At 46.8% G+C, this 16,114-nt stretch overlaps 1 protein-coding gene across 1 annotated transcript in view; it reads right to left on the reverse strand.

Moving 5' to 3' along the window:
• SLC14A2 (solute carrier family 14 member 2) overlaps window positions 1–16,114 on the reverse strand; it is a 471,086-nt gene that overhangs the window by 45,497 nt on the left and 409,475 nt on the right. Inside the window, exons 3-7 of the mRNA XM_055233428.2 lie at window positions 12,625–12,808; window positions 11,642–11,822; window positions 10,354–10,543; window positions 4,726–4,854; window positions 10–202 (exon numbers count right to left, since the gene is read on the reverse strand). Coding sequence (XP_055089403.1) covers window positions 10–202; window positions 4,726–4,854; window positions 10,354–10,543; window positions 11,642–11,822; window positions 12,625–12,774 — 843 coding nt within the window. The 5' untranslated portion in view covers window positions 12,775–12,808. The remainder of the gene's footprint in view (window positions 1–9; window positions 203–4,725; window positions 4,855–10,353; window positions 10,544–11,641; window positions 11,823–12,624; window positions 12,809–16,114) is intronic.

The raw sequence follows: 16,114 nt of genomic DNA on the forward strand, positions 1-16,114 counted from the left end.
GTAACTTACCAGGGGCATTTCCATCTCGGTCCAGGTGATATTGGGCACTGAAGACACAGGCTCTACCAGTGTTGTGGGGAAGAAGAGGTTGTAGTGGCCTGTGGCTGCAAGGTACAAGGTGACTGCAATGTTGAAGGGCAGCGTGAAGACCGGGAGGTCCCACTTGCTGAAGATGGAATTCAAGGCACTAGAAAGAACTGGGCTGAAGATGGAAGAGACAAAGGGTTAATCCCTGTGACATCCTGAGGTCTACATTGTCTCAGCAGCTTTGGCCGCTGTATCATCCACTGCCTCCTCTCCTAGGCACAGCATTCCTGGCCCCCTTGAGACTCCAGTGTTCCAATGATCTGGGATAGGGAATAGAATAAGGTATTCAATTTCAGCTCTTACCTTTTTCTTTTCTTTTTTTTTTTTTTTTTTTGCAAATTTATTGTCATCTGCTTCATAAGCGTACACCTCTGAGAAACAAATTTTAAAAATATCATAACTTATTTTGAGTAAAACACTTTATAAAATAATAGAAATATTTCCTTGTTTTTTAAACCTAGAAAACTCAACAAAATGTAATGTATTGCCTTTGAATCACCAAGGTGTACAATGACTATTGTTCAGGGCTGTGATAACATTTTAGAAGACTGACCTTCTAGGAGGAGGCTGCAATGGCATATGGGTAATTTGCAGGTCTAGTTTCAGCAAAAACACTTAGAGCTACTCCGGAAACTGCCAGGGGAAAATAGAACCTTCAGTTGTTTGTACCTTCTGTCTTCTTCACCTTTTCCTTGGAAGGAGAATGGATGTTGGAGACAGATGAAGCTTAGTGCAAATCCTAACTCACTCATGTGCATACAGGCTGAAGGAACAATGTTAGGTAATTAATCTCCCTTAGCTTCAGTTTCCTCTGGAAGGCACCAGCCACCCTAGACACCGAATACCCCACATCACCCACACTCAGTGACCTGCTGGGCAAAACCTGAAGTTGCATGATGTGTTTAAATAGTCTGCTTTTAATGAATGATCATGAATTTCAAAAAGGCATTTAAGACTTCCTGAAAACCCTCCTACACATCCCTCACCAATTAACTCTCCAACTTGCTGAGACAAGTATTTCACATTTTCACCTTTCTCCTCAAATCTTTACTGTCTGCTTCCCTTTAGCCTCAGCCAACCACCTGGCTTTACTTCATTAAGAAAATAGAAGTGACAGGATGAGAAAGGCTTGTTTTCCCAGCCATAAAATCCACACCCTGTCTGCTTTCTTCCCACATAATCTGCCTCTCTATCTTTTTCACATAATGGAAGCATCCCTGCTCCTTCATCAGGCCAATTCTTTTCCCTGTTCTTTGGATCTAATCTGCCTCAGGGACTTCATTCTTGTAATTTTCTCCTTTCTCTCCTGCAGCTTCAATCTCTTCTTTTTCTTTGGATCATTCTCATCAGGATATAACATGCTCTAGTATCTTCTACCTTTAAACATCTTCCCCCTTTAACCTGATGGCCACTCCAGCTGTGGCTCCATTTCTCTGCTCCCCTTCAGGGCAGTATCCCTCGAAATGGTTGGCTTTCTGTGCTATCCCCAATCTTTCTCCTCCTGGTCTTTCCCAAACCCACTTCAATCAGGTGTGTGCCCTCATTACAGCATGGAAATGGCTCTTGTCCATTTCACCAATGGCATCTATCTTGCTAAGTCCATGGTCATTCCCTATTGCTTTGATTTGACAGTTGGACCTGCCCACCATCTTGAAATACTTTCTGTCTGGGCTACCATGACACTGGATTTTCTTAGTTTTCTTCTTGCCTGTTCCTTCTTAGTCTCTTTTGATGGTTTTTCCCCTCTCTTGCCAGACTTCTAAGTGTTGGAAGGGCCCATGACTCTGCCTTGAATCTTTTCTCTCTCTTTAAAAAAATCTTCTCTGTTGGGTGATAGTCTTTAGTACCATAGATGAAAGCTTTTGTGTGCTTCTGCCTCCCAAATCTTGATCATATCACTGTGTTCCAGATTTGTACATCCAGCTGCCTTTACAACATCTCTACTTGGAAGTCTATAGTATAATGTGTCCAAACAGAATTCTTGATTTGTATCCTGTCTCCTGCCACCAACCAGTTCTTCTCTTGGTCTTTCGTATCAACCCAGGTACTTAGGCAAATTAAGGGAGTGTATTCAATTTTCTTTTTTTTTCCTCTCCTTGGTATTCCACAACCTCCCAACAAGTTATGTTGCCTCTATCTTCCTTAAAATATACCCCAGTCCCACTCACTTCTTACCATGTTCATGGATATCACTCTAATCTAAACACTGTCATCTCTCTGGGGTTTTGTAGCAGACAATTGTGGATTATTGTAGCAGATGCTTCCAGCATCCACTCTTACTCCAGTTAAAATCCATCTCCATCCTGCAAACAGAGTGATTTGTTTAGATTTAAACCATATCCCATCACATCGCTGCCTAAAACTCTCTAACTGCTTTCTATCACAGCTGATACAGAAATCAAAACGCTTACTGGGTCTACAGGGTGTACCTGGTCTGACTCTCATCGAGTCCTTGCCCTCGCCTTCTGCCACTACTCCATCCTTCACTGGGCTTCTGCCACACCAGTCTTGTCTCTCTTCCTAGAATACATTACACTTCCCCAGTTGGGGGCTGCTTCTGCCTGTAACATCCTTCACCCACATCTTCAGATGACAGATGCCTTCTTATCATTTAGGCGACAGCTCAAATGTCCCCTCTGTAAAGTTGTCTTCCCTGATCACACATGTCTGGAATCATTTGCTGTCCCATTTAGCCTCTCTTGCTTTCCTCAAAGCACTTATCACATCTTGAAATGATCCCTTTTATTAACTAGCTTATGAGTTTGTCTTAGCCAAGAAGAATGTTAGCTCCAAGGGAATAGAGACTTTTCCTTGTTTACAAATATTCCCAGCATCTAGGATTGACCTTTCACTCAACAAATAGTTTCAGGCACTCAGCAGATATTTGTTTATTGAATGAATCTGGAAAATGGCACTATGAATACCTACCCTATGACTTGAATTTCAGGGTCCCCATAAATGGATTGATGAATGCACTGGAGTAGTAGCACAGAGACCGGGGCGGGGGGGCGGGTGCTCAGTGTTTTTTGTCCTTTAAATTGGGAAGTGGGATGGGGGGCGCTGAAGTCTAATTGCCAGCCAGTGCAATGTGGCTGAGGAGCTGTGTTGAGGGGCTTAATCTATGTAGTTTTTAAACCAAATGTGTTGCAAATGAGGGCAAGTTCTCGTTTTCACAGGCGGGAACGTGGGGGGCATTAAGAAAATCCCCATAGAAATGACTGTCTTGGCTTTTTGTCCCAATGGATTAAGAAAGAAACCCTAAGAAGAAAGCTAAATTGCCCAGAATGCTTAATGTAGTAATTTATTTGCAAGCACTACTAAAAAGTAATAAAACAGTACTTAAGCTAAATTAAACTAACTGGTTTTAGTAACTGCAGACTTTGAAACCAAAGAAAGACATTTACTTCTTAGAGATGTTAAAAATAAATCATCCTGTCTGATTTATTGCTGACAACTTCCCTGTTTGAGGGAAGTTGAGAGCAGGGTGGTATACACATGTGAAGTCAGGGTCTGGGGGACAAACGTTCACCATGACAGTGAGCACACTGCAGAGACCCCAAGATGCTTGACAGACCTGATGTAAATTTACATGAACTAAGGATCATGTGTGTGAATGGCCCAGCACACCCTTCACTAGGTGAATATTTGTTCCTAACTCCCTTTCATGGTGACCTTCTTATTTCATCTAGAATATGAGGTGATTGCCCAGCAAGATCTCAACCGATACTTCCAGTTCAAAGATTCTATGCTTTACATATAAATATTCTGTTCCAAGAAAGCTCTCTGCTTCTATCACAAGCAGGTTTTCAGCTTTTAGGTCTTGGTTAGGCCACATAATAGATGATTCCCATGCAACCTGGGGTTTAATAGTGCAGACTGGATTTGGAATGCCAGCATCAAAAACTTCCACAAAGTACAACTTGGGGCAAGTGACTTAATCTCTGCATGCCTTGGTCTTCCCTTCTGTAAACTGATGGCAAATGTAGCTGTACTTAGCACTGCATAAGCCCTGCTTAGCTCTGTGTTGAGCACGTAGGAATAACTTAGGAAATGCTGACTTTTATTACTAAGAATGTCGTTCAGGAAGTTTACCATTGCAATAAAAAAAAAGTTGTCTTTCGTTGATTTAAAGAATCCTCCTGGCTGGGCACGGTGGCTCACACCTGTAATCCCAGCACTTTGGGAGGCCGAGGCGGGTGGATCACGAGGTCAGGAGATGGAGAACCATCCTGGCTAACATGGTGAAACCCTGTCTCTACTAAAAATACAAAAAATTAGCCGGGCATGGTGGTGGGTGCCTGTAGTCCCAGCTACTTGGGAGGCTGAGGCAGAACGGTGTGAACCCGGGAGGTGGGGCTTGCAGTGAGCCAAGATTGCGCCACTGCACTCCAGCCTGGATGACAGAGTGAGACTCTGTGTCAAACAAACAAACAAACAAAAGAATCCTCCTTATTCCATATCTCCAAATGACCCCCTTGTGTTACAAGAGAACTCATGGGCTTTCATGGTGTCAGACAAGCTAACCTGGCTATGAAGGGGCTGGGTCCCACATGTGTATGTCCTGTTTCTGGCCAGTGTAAGACACAAGTGTCTTGGGGGCCCCATGGAGCTGTGAGCAGAAAATATGAAGTGCCTCACCAGGCCATGGCTGTGAAGGTCACAGGAAACAGAAGCCACCAGTAGTAGTCTAACTTATCCGAGAACACGGCCATCAGCAGTCCTACCAGCATCCCGTTGTACCCATGGAGTCCTGAGGCAATGGCAGACCTGGCGGTGAAACAGATTGATTTTGCATTTGAAGTTGGTGATGTTACTGGGCCCCTCCCTCCTGGTGCTCTGAGGATATGCTTAATTTAGATGATTCCTTTAATAATAATGCTTAGAGTTGGCCGGGCGCGGTGGCTCACGCTTGTAATCCCAGCACTTTGGGAGGCCGAGGCGGGCGGATCACGGGGTCAGGAAATCGAGATCACGGTGAAACCCCGTCTCTACTAAAAATACAAAAAATTAGCCGGGCGTGGTGGCGGGCGCCTGTAGTCCCAGCTACTCGGAGAGGCTGAGGCAGGAGAATGACGTGAACCCAGGAGGCGGAGCTTGCAGTGAGCTGAGATTGCGCCACTGCACTCCAGCATGGGCGACAGAGCGAGACTCCATCTCAAAAAAAAAAAAAAATAATAATAATAATGCTTAGAGAAAAGTCAGTTTGCTCAATGAATATTGGGCAGTCACATAGCTGCCAGCACCTTTCCTCATAACACACACACACACACACACACACACACACACCCTTGTCTTGCTGATCAACAATTAAAATTATGCACTTTGTCTGTGGTTAAGCTCTTCTTTGCTTATCAGGGGAGACTTAGACTGCTAAATATAGAGGGAAATATAATAGAAACCTGAGGTGTGACACAAGGAAGTTATGTGTGGGAGTGAGGGAGAGAGAAGAGAGGGAAGGAGAAAGAGTGTTATGATTACATTGTGTAAAATTCTCTGTAGTTGGCCAGGCTCAGTGGCTCATGCCTGTAATCCCTGCACTTTGGGAGTCCAAGGTGAGAGGATGACTTGCACCCAGGAGTTCAACCAGCCTGGGCAACATGGTGAAACCCCATCTCTGCTAAAATACAAAAATTAGCCAGGCGTGATAGTGCATGCCTGTAGTCCCAGCTACTTGGGAGGCTAAGGTGGGAGGATCACTTGAGCCCAGGAAGTTGAGGCTGCAATGAGCCAAGATCTCACCATTGCACTCCAGTCCGGTCTGGGTGACAAAGCAAGACCCTGTCTCAAAAAAAAAAAAAAAAAAAAAAAAATTCTCTGTAGCTGGAATCTGGGTACTTTCTCTCTCTGCATGTCTGCACCAGAGTGAATAAGCTGGTTTAGCTTTGGGTTCCCAGGTGCCCCTTGGTGAGGAGCAGCCCAGAAGTGTGGTAGTATCCAAGCATGAGTCTAGCCCCTCCTTCTTTTTCAGAGGAGAAACTGGTGTGTGCACCTACAATTCTCCTCCTGATCCTAATAAACACTGTCCTTGACCTTTCTAATTGCTCTGCCGGGTGAGTGGCATGGGCTATGGGTGAGAGAGGGGCGTAGGCAGCTTGCGCTGCAAGGCCCCTGCCAAGGAATGACCTGTGTGTGCTTGCGGTGAGTCCCTCTGCACCTGCCTTAGTTCTATGAGGGCTGAAGTGTGTCTGTGTGTCCGTTGCTGTGGCCCAGTAACCCAGCAATGTCAAGAGTATCTGTGCATGGAGGGTGCTCAGCTAGTGTTTGTTGAATGAACATGTGGGCATGCTAAACCTTACCATGTGTTGGCTGTTCTTGCATGGCAGAAGCTTCTGGAAGCTTAGGGCTCCTTGAGATTCAAGAAGGGAATTCTGGCTAGAGGGGAGCTCCAACCCAGCAGGGGCTGTGGCTTAGGTCTGGAAGGGGGAAGACCTTTCACCTCTGTAGTGACCAGGAGGTCTAGTGGCCTAGATAAGAGGAGAACAGGAGGATGGGAAAGGGGCAGGAGAGAGCGTATCTAGACAGCTTCCTGCAAGAAAGCTGCAGCACAAGGCACATGTGTGGACACTTGTACTGGACACAGGACAAGCTGTGTGGTCAGCTGCTCTTGAGGCCAGGAAGTTATGGGGGCAGCTGGAGACAGGCAGCAGGTGGGATAGGGGGAAGTGGCAGAGAAGACCACTGGGGAGCACTTCAGGAGCAGAAATCCATGTTTTGGGAAAATCATTATTTTTAGTGTGTTTGCATTTTCTCTACATTTTCCCGTTTGTGTTTGGTGATATAATTTGGAGCTTTTTTTGTTTTAATACCAATAGCTGTCCCACCCTGTGGAGAGTGTCCCTCCAGAACTCTTGTTTTTACTAAAACTTTGGTGCAGTTTCTGGATTTCCCTCCCTGACTATAAAATATTACAAAATTGGGTTCAACTCCAGTGCCAAAAAGGTCTCCATTAAGACCACATTCCATCAGGACCCTGCAGCATTGGTGGTGTTGACCTTCAGTTACCATCTGTAAAGTATAGTCTTAGGCTAGTGGGGAATTGGGGGTGGGGACAGCGGGGGTGATTAAAGAGTAGTGGGGGTGGTGGAGGTCATGCTTAGAATATGCAGCTGTGTCAGTGGTTCATTGTGGACAGCAGTGAGCTTGTGGCTCCTTAGAAGACATGTGTATGGATGTTGTGTCCAGTGGCTAGAGCTTTGAGCCTATGGCATAGAACAAGGCACTGACCTGTCAGCAACAAAGCCTAGATCTTTTCTAGGCACTGTGGGAGTATATGGCACATTGGAAACCAACTTCTTCTCCTGAACATGCTTAGAATACAGCCAGAGAAAGAAGAATCAAAAAAATTACAGAACAATTCAATCTAGTACTGGGATGTGTTCTGTGGTTGTTCAGAGAGAAAGAAAAGTTCAGAGAGTATAGAGGGAATCAGGAGTGGCTCCCTGGGGGAGGAAGGATTCCAGGGAATGGTAGAATTAGATAGACAGAGGTACAGCTGGTGTCAGGGATCACAGAAGCAAAAGTGCCAAACTAGGGACAAGTGGGATGTTGATTGAGCACTAGGTAGTGTAAGACCCATCAAATGACACTTGGGGAGCCAAGCTGAGGGGCTGGGTTTTTATCTGATGCATATTTGTCTTAAATTCTTAATCAGGGTGTTTGTGAGGATTAGGAATGCCTGGTATGTGTCCCCCCCTTGTAAAACTGAAGTCTGTGAAGTGACTCTGAATGGCTTGGCACGTTTACCAGTAGATTAATGGTGGGGAGGATAATCAAAGAATCAGAGTGTCGGTGCAGGGAGGGTCTTGGGCTCATCTCAGCTGGACAGTAGATTATACAGATGAAGATAATGGGGCTGGAGGGGGAAGTGCTTGCCTGAGTCACACAGCTAAGAAGGAAGTGGGTTGGACAGAGTTCACCCCAGGTAAATTTCAGCACACAGTGATGAAGCAGTGAGGCATGGGCTGATCTGCCAGGGGCTCAGTTCTGTGCCAGCTGTACATGGGAACAAGGAATAGGAGGCCTACTAACCGAAGCAGACACAAGATCCCGGCTGGAGCCCATGTTTAATCTCACCCACCAGATCTGCACTCAGAAGAATTCAGCCTCTCATCCATCTGACTTTGAATGGCCTCCTAGCATGCTAGAATCCGAATGGTCCTCCAAGGCCACCCTAGAGGTGCATGAGCAACTTCTCACCAGGGCCAGGCTGACTCACGCATTTCCCTCGGTGGAATGAGGAATGTCAGCTGGGCCTGACATTGGTTACAACGCTTCCAGCTGTGATTACTTTGGGTTCACCAATGGGCCTCTGACCATGTTGTCCTCACAGGTGCCATGATGGGGACAGCATGACCTTGAGCCCAGAAGATGCAGGTCATGCCTCCAAGCCTAAGTCCTGCCACCCACTGGCTGTGGCACCTTTGGTAGGTAGCTCTCTCCTTCCAGTCTCCTTTCCCTTACTTGCAAGATGTGGACTCTGTTGCCTTCACTGTGCCTTGTGAAGTGGTGGTAAGAGTCACAGTTAACAAGATATGACAGTGCTTCTCATTTTTTTTTTTTTTGAGAGAAACCCACTGTAAGAAATGCATTTTATATTATGACTTAGCTTTCACTTTCTTTCTCTCTCTCTCTCTCACGCACACATCCTCAACATAAATGAAACAAAAATTCCACTAAATAATATTTACCATTACCACATATAGATTACTCTCATCAGTTTTATTGTATGCTATTAACTTTAAAAAATACTGCTGACAATTAATTCATGATCTGGAAATGGGTTGGTGATCCCCAAATTGAAAAACACTAAGATAGGGGATAATCCAGTGTTTCCCAAACTTCTCTGACCATCAGAAGCATCTAGGAGGACCTTGTTAAAAGTACCCACTCCCAGATCCACTGAGTTTTCACAGCTATGAGAGGAAGGGGGAGGAGTGGGCTGAAATGATTTCTTTCTTTTTTTTTTTTTTGAGACAGAGTCTTGCTCTGTCGCCAGGCTGGAGTGTAGTGGCACGATCTCGGCTAACTGCAACCTCCGCCTCCCGGGTTCAAGCAATTCTCCTGCCTCAGCCTCCCAAGTAGCTGGGACTACAGGCAAGTGCCACCATCCCCAGCTAATTTTTGTACTTTTAGTAGAGACGGGGTTTCACCATATTGGCCAGAATGGTCTCCATCTCTTGACTTCGTGATCCACTTGCCTCGGCCTCCTGAAGTACTGAGATTACAGGCGTGAACCACCATGCCCGGCCTGAAACTATTTCTTAACAACCACCTTAAGTGATTCTGACCATCAGGAAAGTTTGGGAACCACTGGAAAAATATACGGCAAAGTCTGAGGAAGTGGTCAAGTTCTACAAAATGCAAGTTGTTATTATTTTTTTATTTTTCTTTTCTTTTTTTTTTTTTTTTTCTTTTTGAGAAGGTCTTGCTCTGTCACCCTGGCTGGAGTGTGGTGGCACGATCTTGGCTCACTGCAATCTCCACCTCCCAGGTTTAAGAGATCCTCAGCCTTCCGAGTAGCTGGGATTACAGGCGTGCACCACCATGCACAGCTAATTTTTGTATTTGTAGTAGAGACGGGGTTTCACCATGTTGGCCAGACTGGCCTCAAACTCCTGGCCTCAAGTGATCTGCCTGTCTTAAGCCTCCCAAAGTGCTAAGATTATAGGCGTGAACCACCGTGCCTGGCCCTTGTTATTGTTACTTGACTGCACCAGCCAGTGCGAGGCCAACTTCTCCTTCCACATCTGTATCTATGCCTCTTGCCGGCCCTGTTTGCTCCCCTTCCTCAGTGCCCCTTCCCACACTGTCCTCCTCTCTCTTCTCGCCTTCTCTCCGATCCCCCATATCCAACCTTTATAGCTCAGAGGTAGCCTCTCTAATCTTCCCAACCCTTGGTAATGTCTGTCTTCTCTGAACTCAATTATATACTGTCCTGTATTATTCTGAGACATTCATTGCCTATTAATCTTGTCTCCTTCAACTAGATGGTAGGCTCTGTGAGGGAAGAATAGCTTAGCTGTTCCTCTGCACCTCCCTCTGAGGCAGTGTTTGCAGAGGTCTCCCCAGTCAAATGAATGTTGACACTGCCACACGCCGTGAGCAGGAGTACTGTAATTCTGCAAGGACCATCAGTGACCTGCGTAAAGTTGATACTCAGGAGACTTTGGCTGGCTGGGAGGGTAAGGTTGGCCGATTACTCAAGTAAACACCTCTCTACTTTCTGTTCCACACATCTTGCTAAAATCCCTATAGAGAGGGACCCACCTGTCTTGGCCCAAGGCGAGAGCTGTTAAGGTCGAGACCACTGTCCCCAGGGCCCCAGTGATTGTCCACCAGGGATTCTGGATCAGTAGCCCTATGAAGATGATGAGGCCGCTGAGAGGATTGTTGACGAACATCACCTGAGCGGTCCCTCTCAGGACCCAGTCTGTGAACTGGAGGGCAAGGTGCTTGTCTGAAAGAGACAGAGAGCGAGCCATCAGCAGGTCCAGCTTGGGCTGCTCTGCTGAACTGCTGGTTGGCATGGCAACCAAGGCAAACAGGAATGTGCAAGCCAGGACCCTTCCCATTCAGCCAGGCCAGGGGTGGGGGTGGAGGGGTGGGGGTAGAGGGGAGGCTGGTGCCCAGCCCAAATCTCTCAGTGGCCCAGCAATCATTCTGCAGTGGGTGGTAGTGTTTGCCATATAGACAGAGGCACCGTGCTGAGACCAATTTAACGCTGTTCCAGCCATTGGCTTGGTTGGAAAAGAAGCCCCGGGAGCATTCCAAGGGAAATTTATTGGTCCAAAAGAAAGGGTGGGGAAGGTGGGGGGGTGGGGGCAGGAAATTCTTTCTTCTGTAGTGCTGGATGACTCAGTTAAGGGCTGGTATCTGAGCAGCAAAGAAAGTAGCCTGAAGAAAAGACACTGGGGGAGAAATTGTTGTAGCCCAGCTGTGAAAATCAGTACTGAGTCAGGGCCTGGAGGAAGCCAGGTGTAGGAGAGGGGCATACATTCTGCCTCGTTTGCTGGTTTTGTTTTCCACGACAACTTGTGCAGGTGTCGGGGCTAGTGGGAGCGGAAGGGTGTGGCATCCTTTCAGTGTTTAGTTCGAGAAGAAGTTAAAAGGAAAGACTCCTGAAGCTTTGGGAAGGATGATACCAATATTTTCTTGGCACATAGTAGGCACATAATAAATGGCTGTGCAACGAGTGAATCGAGTGAAGGAATGATCATTCAGCTAGCTTGGGAAATGGCTTATATGTTGCTAATATGGTTGTCCTACATCTATTTCACATAGGAATGAGCAATTTGCAAAGAACTAAGATCAATGCATTTAATTCTGAAACCGTGAGAATTCCAGGCCAGTAGGGTATATCATATCCCCTTGGAGTCAGCTTAGGGCTGAAGTTCCCCCAGGTGTGGACTCCAGCCCTGGGTGAGGTCCAGTCCTGGGTGGATCCATGCAGGGTGAGGGTGAATGAGTGAGGGAGCAGCTTTGGACCAAACCGGAGAGAGGGTTGTCTCTCTGGCCTGGCCTGGTCTGGCTGTCTCTCCCCAGGGTATTTTCCTACCTTTCAGCCAGATCCTGTACTCCTTCATGTCGCCCGTGAGGTAGCCCACTGCTTTGGAGAGGCTGATGCACCTTTGGCCTGCTGAGTCCCGATGGGCCACCCTGTCGTCTTTCCTTTTACTCCTTTCATTGAGCTTTTCAATCTTCACAATGTGACTGTCTTCATTGGAAGACCGGAGATCCTTTTAGGAGAAACCAACCAGACATCAAATGATACAGCTTTCTGAGAGCAGGGACATTTGCGGATAGAGGAGGGTGGCAGGTTTTTTTGATAAAAATAAAGGATCATGAGACAAAGGGTGAAACACATGCCCATTGTCTGCAGCTGCATAGAGTGCCCCATACAAGCCGGCTCTTCCCAGAACCATGCACCTTCTTCATAGCAGGATTTCTTCACCTTCACGCCATGGATCTCTTTTGGCAGTTTAATGAAGCCCATGAGCTTCTTTTCAGAATAATGTTTGTAAATGCAAAGATCAGATAAATTGGATGGCAGCAGATCCAATACCTTCTGTAATTTCAAAGTAGTGATGAGTAAAGACATGGGACCTCCTCATCGCAAGTCAGAACAGCTCTGGAAGGCCATCCCAGCAGTCTTGAGTCGCTCTCTGCTGCAGCAGTGGCCAGCCAGTCTACCTCTGTGCTACCACCACGGATGCTAATGGCCTGCGTTTCAACAAAGGCCTTCCTTTTGGAGACAGTAGGGTAGTTCAAGGGAGCAGGTTTAAGGGGAAAGATTTTGGAGACTGATTGGAAGACTGGTGAGTGAGTGCCTGTATTCTGTACTTGTCCTTAAAATCATGTCTCACAAAGAGCCACATTATCTAAGGCCAGGTAGGACCCACCATGGGTGTCACCATGTACTGACAGTGGCACTTCCTCAGTGTGCTAAGTTCACTGGGAAGGCGGGAAAGCAGCATCTTTTACCCCGCCTTTTCCCATCCCCTCCCTCCCAGGAAATATCCTAGGAGGGACACTCCTCACCTTTTCTTCAGGCATTTCCAGGAGGGGCAGAGCTGGGTGAGTATCCGGGGATGTTGAGGGCCAGCTCGGGCTGGTAAACTCTGCCTCGTAGAGTTTGTATCTACTGGAAAGTGGCTCTGGCAGGAGAGGACTGCTGTGGGGGTCAGACATTCCTTCAGGGCACAGCCACTCTTCTATCGATGGACTAGACGGAAGGAAAGGGAAAGAGCTAATGAGTCAGGATGGGGCCCAAAGGGACTTGGCTGAGGCTGGACTCAGACCTCAGGTCTGTCCGGGGGGTTGGACAGTGACACACGTGGGATCTACAGCTTGTGCTGTAGAGTTGAGGCCATTTCTCTACCTCACTACCTTTCAAAATCCTCCCATTCTTCTGAGTCCAGAAGAATGTCCATTTGGTCAATGAAGATATCCCTGACCACTGAGTCAGAATGGAAGTCTCTCTTTTTCTCTCGATCACTGAGTGTTTTTTCTCTGCCTTTCATATTGCCTGCTGTGCCATCCTATTGTGGTAGTTAGTGGTACATGTATTTTCCCCTTGATATGTACACACAGATCCAGTACTGATTGGAGGTGGGGGGTGTCTAAGAGAAACTCTTTCTGAATTTCCATGGAGGCTACATTGCTTACAATTGATCTCCAGTCTTCCTTCTCTTCCCTCTACCATTTCCAGCCCCTTCCCTCTTTCCCTTCCCCAGGAACAGTAGGAAGCACTGGTCTATTCTTCTGCGAGCTATGTGCATCCCAGCTGAAGGAGCTTACCTTCCACATGGGGCTCCTGTCCCTGTACTACCAGGGTCAGGGCTTATGCCATGACTTGTTTTTGGAACATCCTTTGCCTGAGATCCTCAGTTTCCTGGTTTTGTCTGGCTTCCCCTTTGTAGTGCTGTACTCTCTCCTTCCCATCCAGCCATTTGTGCCATTCTTCCTTAGCCTCCTCCGGCTTAGTTATATCTTTTTATTTATTTATTTGAGAGGTGGTTTTGGACCTGCATGCAGTCTCCCCTCAGTATGACCTAGAGCTTTCCCCATTGCTCCATGTTCCATGCTGCATCCCTTCAGTGTAGGACAGTCTCTCTCAGGACAGGGATCACAGATCCCTAACATGGGTACTACCATTCCGTATAGTCATCATTCTAGACACCGCTCAAGGATTGCAGGTTTCCCTTCTAAAGGGGATAAAGTCCCCTTTCTAATTTTGCATTAGTTCCATTTCGCTAGGCTATTACCTCTCCTGCTCCTAATGAGAGGAATTCTTACTCTCCACAATTTCTTCTGAGCACCACTCACCTTGCTTGGGCAGAAACCCTTCTTCTTTGAGGCTTATCCCAAATGGCCATACCATCCTCTCCAACTGCCCACTGCTGTGTTACTGACTCTCTGGTCACTCTATCATTCAGGGAAGACTTGAAGTGCTCCTACTAATCATCTTCATCCCCCTCCAGTAACTTTAAGCAGCTTCAATGTCCAGGCAGATAACTCATCATCCTATTCTCTGGCTTCTCAGATCCTTGTCCTTCTCATCTCCAGTGGACCTTTTCGTCTCCCCTTTTCAGCAACCGATTTCCACAGTCCCAGCATGGGCTTAATATCACAAACACTGGAAATCTCAAAAGTCTCCTCTGGCCACTTCCTCTTGTACGTTTGGCTCACCTGCTCAGGTGACCCCTCTGACAGCCCTTCAGCTCCCACAACCACCTGTCTTCCCTTCCCTCCTTGACCAACTTAACTTCATGGCCCCTTATGTTACTTCCTCCAACTCTCTTGCTCCTATCTCCCTCCCTCATGCTTGTATGGTGAAATTACAGCCAGGATAAACCCAAATGCTTAACTTTTCCATGATTTCACCAAACAACTGAACATGGCTAGAGAACAAGGGTAATAACCGAGTAGATTGCTTTCACTGTAAGTTGGATTGCTGTCCTCAGGTGAACACTGGGTACTTCCCTTTTCTCTCTTTAGTCCAGCTCAGTCTGCTTTCTGCTACAGCTGCCTTTGCTGCGGTCTCTAAGGCCTCCATGGCAAGTCCACTTTCAGTCCCCATCCCACCAGGCTGCTCAGTGGTGTTCTGAGAGTTGATCACCCTCTTTGACACACTCTTTGGCCTTTATACCTTATCCCCTCTCTGGTTGCTCCTTCACACTGTCTTTCAGTGGCTCTTCTTCGTGTAACAGGAGCATTTTGCAGACCCCTGTTCTGGGCCCTCTTCTCAGCCCTGGTGCTCCTACCCAGGTGACATCAGCCCTCAGCATGGCTTCGTATTCCATCTCCATGCCAGTGACCCTCAAATCTCACATTTCCAGCCCAGTTTTGAGCACTGGATTAATAGATTTAGTTGTCTACTTTACACTCACATATAGACGTTCCAAGTACCTTAATTTGCCAAAACAACTCATAATGTTTCCTTCCCAAATCCTATCCTCCCTCACAGGTGACCACCCAAGGAAAAGTTGTCTTCCCCTTCCAAGCCGTTCCTTCAGAAAACTCAGGAGTCACATTTAATGCTCCCTTCTCCTTACTCTTTAAATTCAACAATTCTGTCTCTAAAAAATATGCCTTCACGTTCATGGTCACCAGTTAGCCACCATCACCTCTTACCACATCTTCAATGATTTTCATTTGGATATCTCTACTTTTTCCCAGCTTTCTCCTCCAAGCCATGCCCTGCAGGGAAGACTTGCCATATTAATCTCATGTTGGATCCTGCTTAAAGACCATCGATGGTTTCAGATGGAAAACCACCTCTTTGACAAGGTGTGCAAGGCTCTGAGCTGCCACTGTGCTTTAGTGAGTCCCTTGCTTTCTGGCTCCATGACTCTGGGCCCCATGCTGGCCTCCTTTTAGTGCTTGTAAGATGTTGAACACTTTCCACCTCAGGGCCTCTGCAAGTGCTGGTTCATTGGCGTGAAGACCTTTCCTTCACTCTTCCTGGTCAACCCCTACACTTCTGCCAGGCTTTGTCTCAATGATCACTTGCTAAATAAACCCTCGCAGATCCACCCACCATGTTCTCCTGTCACATACTCTCATGGGACCAGGTATTTTTCCTTATAGCAGATTTGTATATTTATTTGTATGGTTTCTATCTCCCCACCAGAACTTAGGTTTCATGAGGACGGTGGCCTCCTCTGTTCTGTCTATTGCTTCATCCCCAGCTCCTGGCACAGTGCATGGCATGTAGTAAGGGTTCAATAAATAAATGTGGAAGGAAGAGAGGGAGGGGGGAGGCAGAGATTGTGAGCAAGGCTACAGGTGACTGCTAGATAGGGAACACTTCTCTGCATAACTTTACAAATCCCTGTGGATCTCAGGGATCTCTGGTGGTTTCAGAACAGCGTGGGGCCACCCACCAGCCATGCATTTTCTGCAGGCAGAACCCCCTGTCATGTCTAGCACCATTCTCATTCCCAGGAGGAGCTCATTAGACCACTGTGAATTTTTGTGTAGGTCTGCAAATGTCATTCAGATCTAACTAACCCTGATGCTGCCATCA

Source organism: Symphalangus syndactylus, chromosome 1 (genome assembly GCF_028878055.3).
Source record: "Symphalangus syndactylus isolate Jambi chromosome 1, NHGRI_mSymSyn1-v2.1_pri, whole genome shotgun sequence".
Classification (NCBI taxonomy): Eukaryota; Metazoa; Chordata; class Mammalia; order Primates; family Hylobatidae; genus Symphalangus; species Symphalangus syndactylus.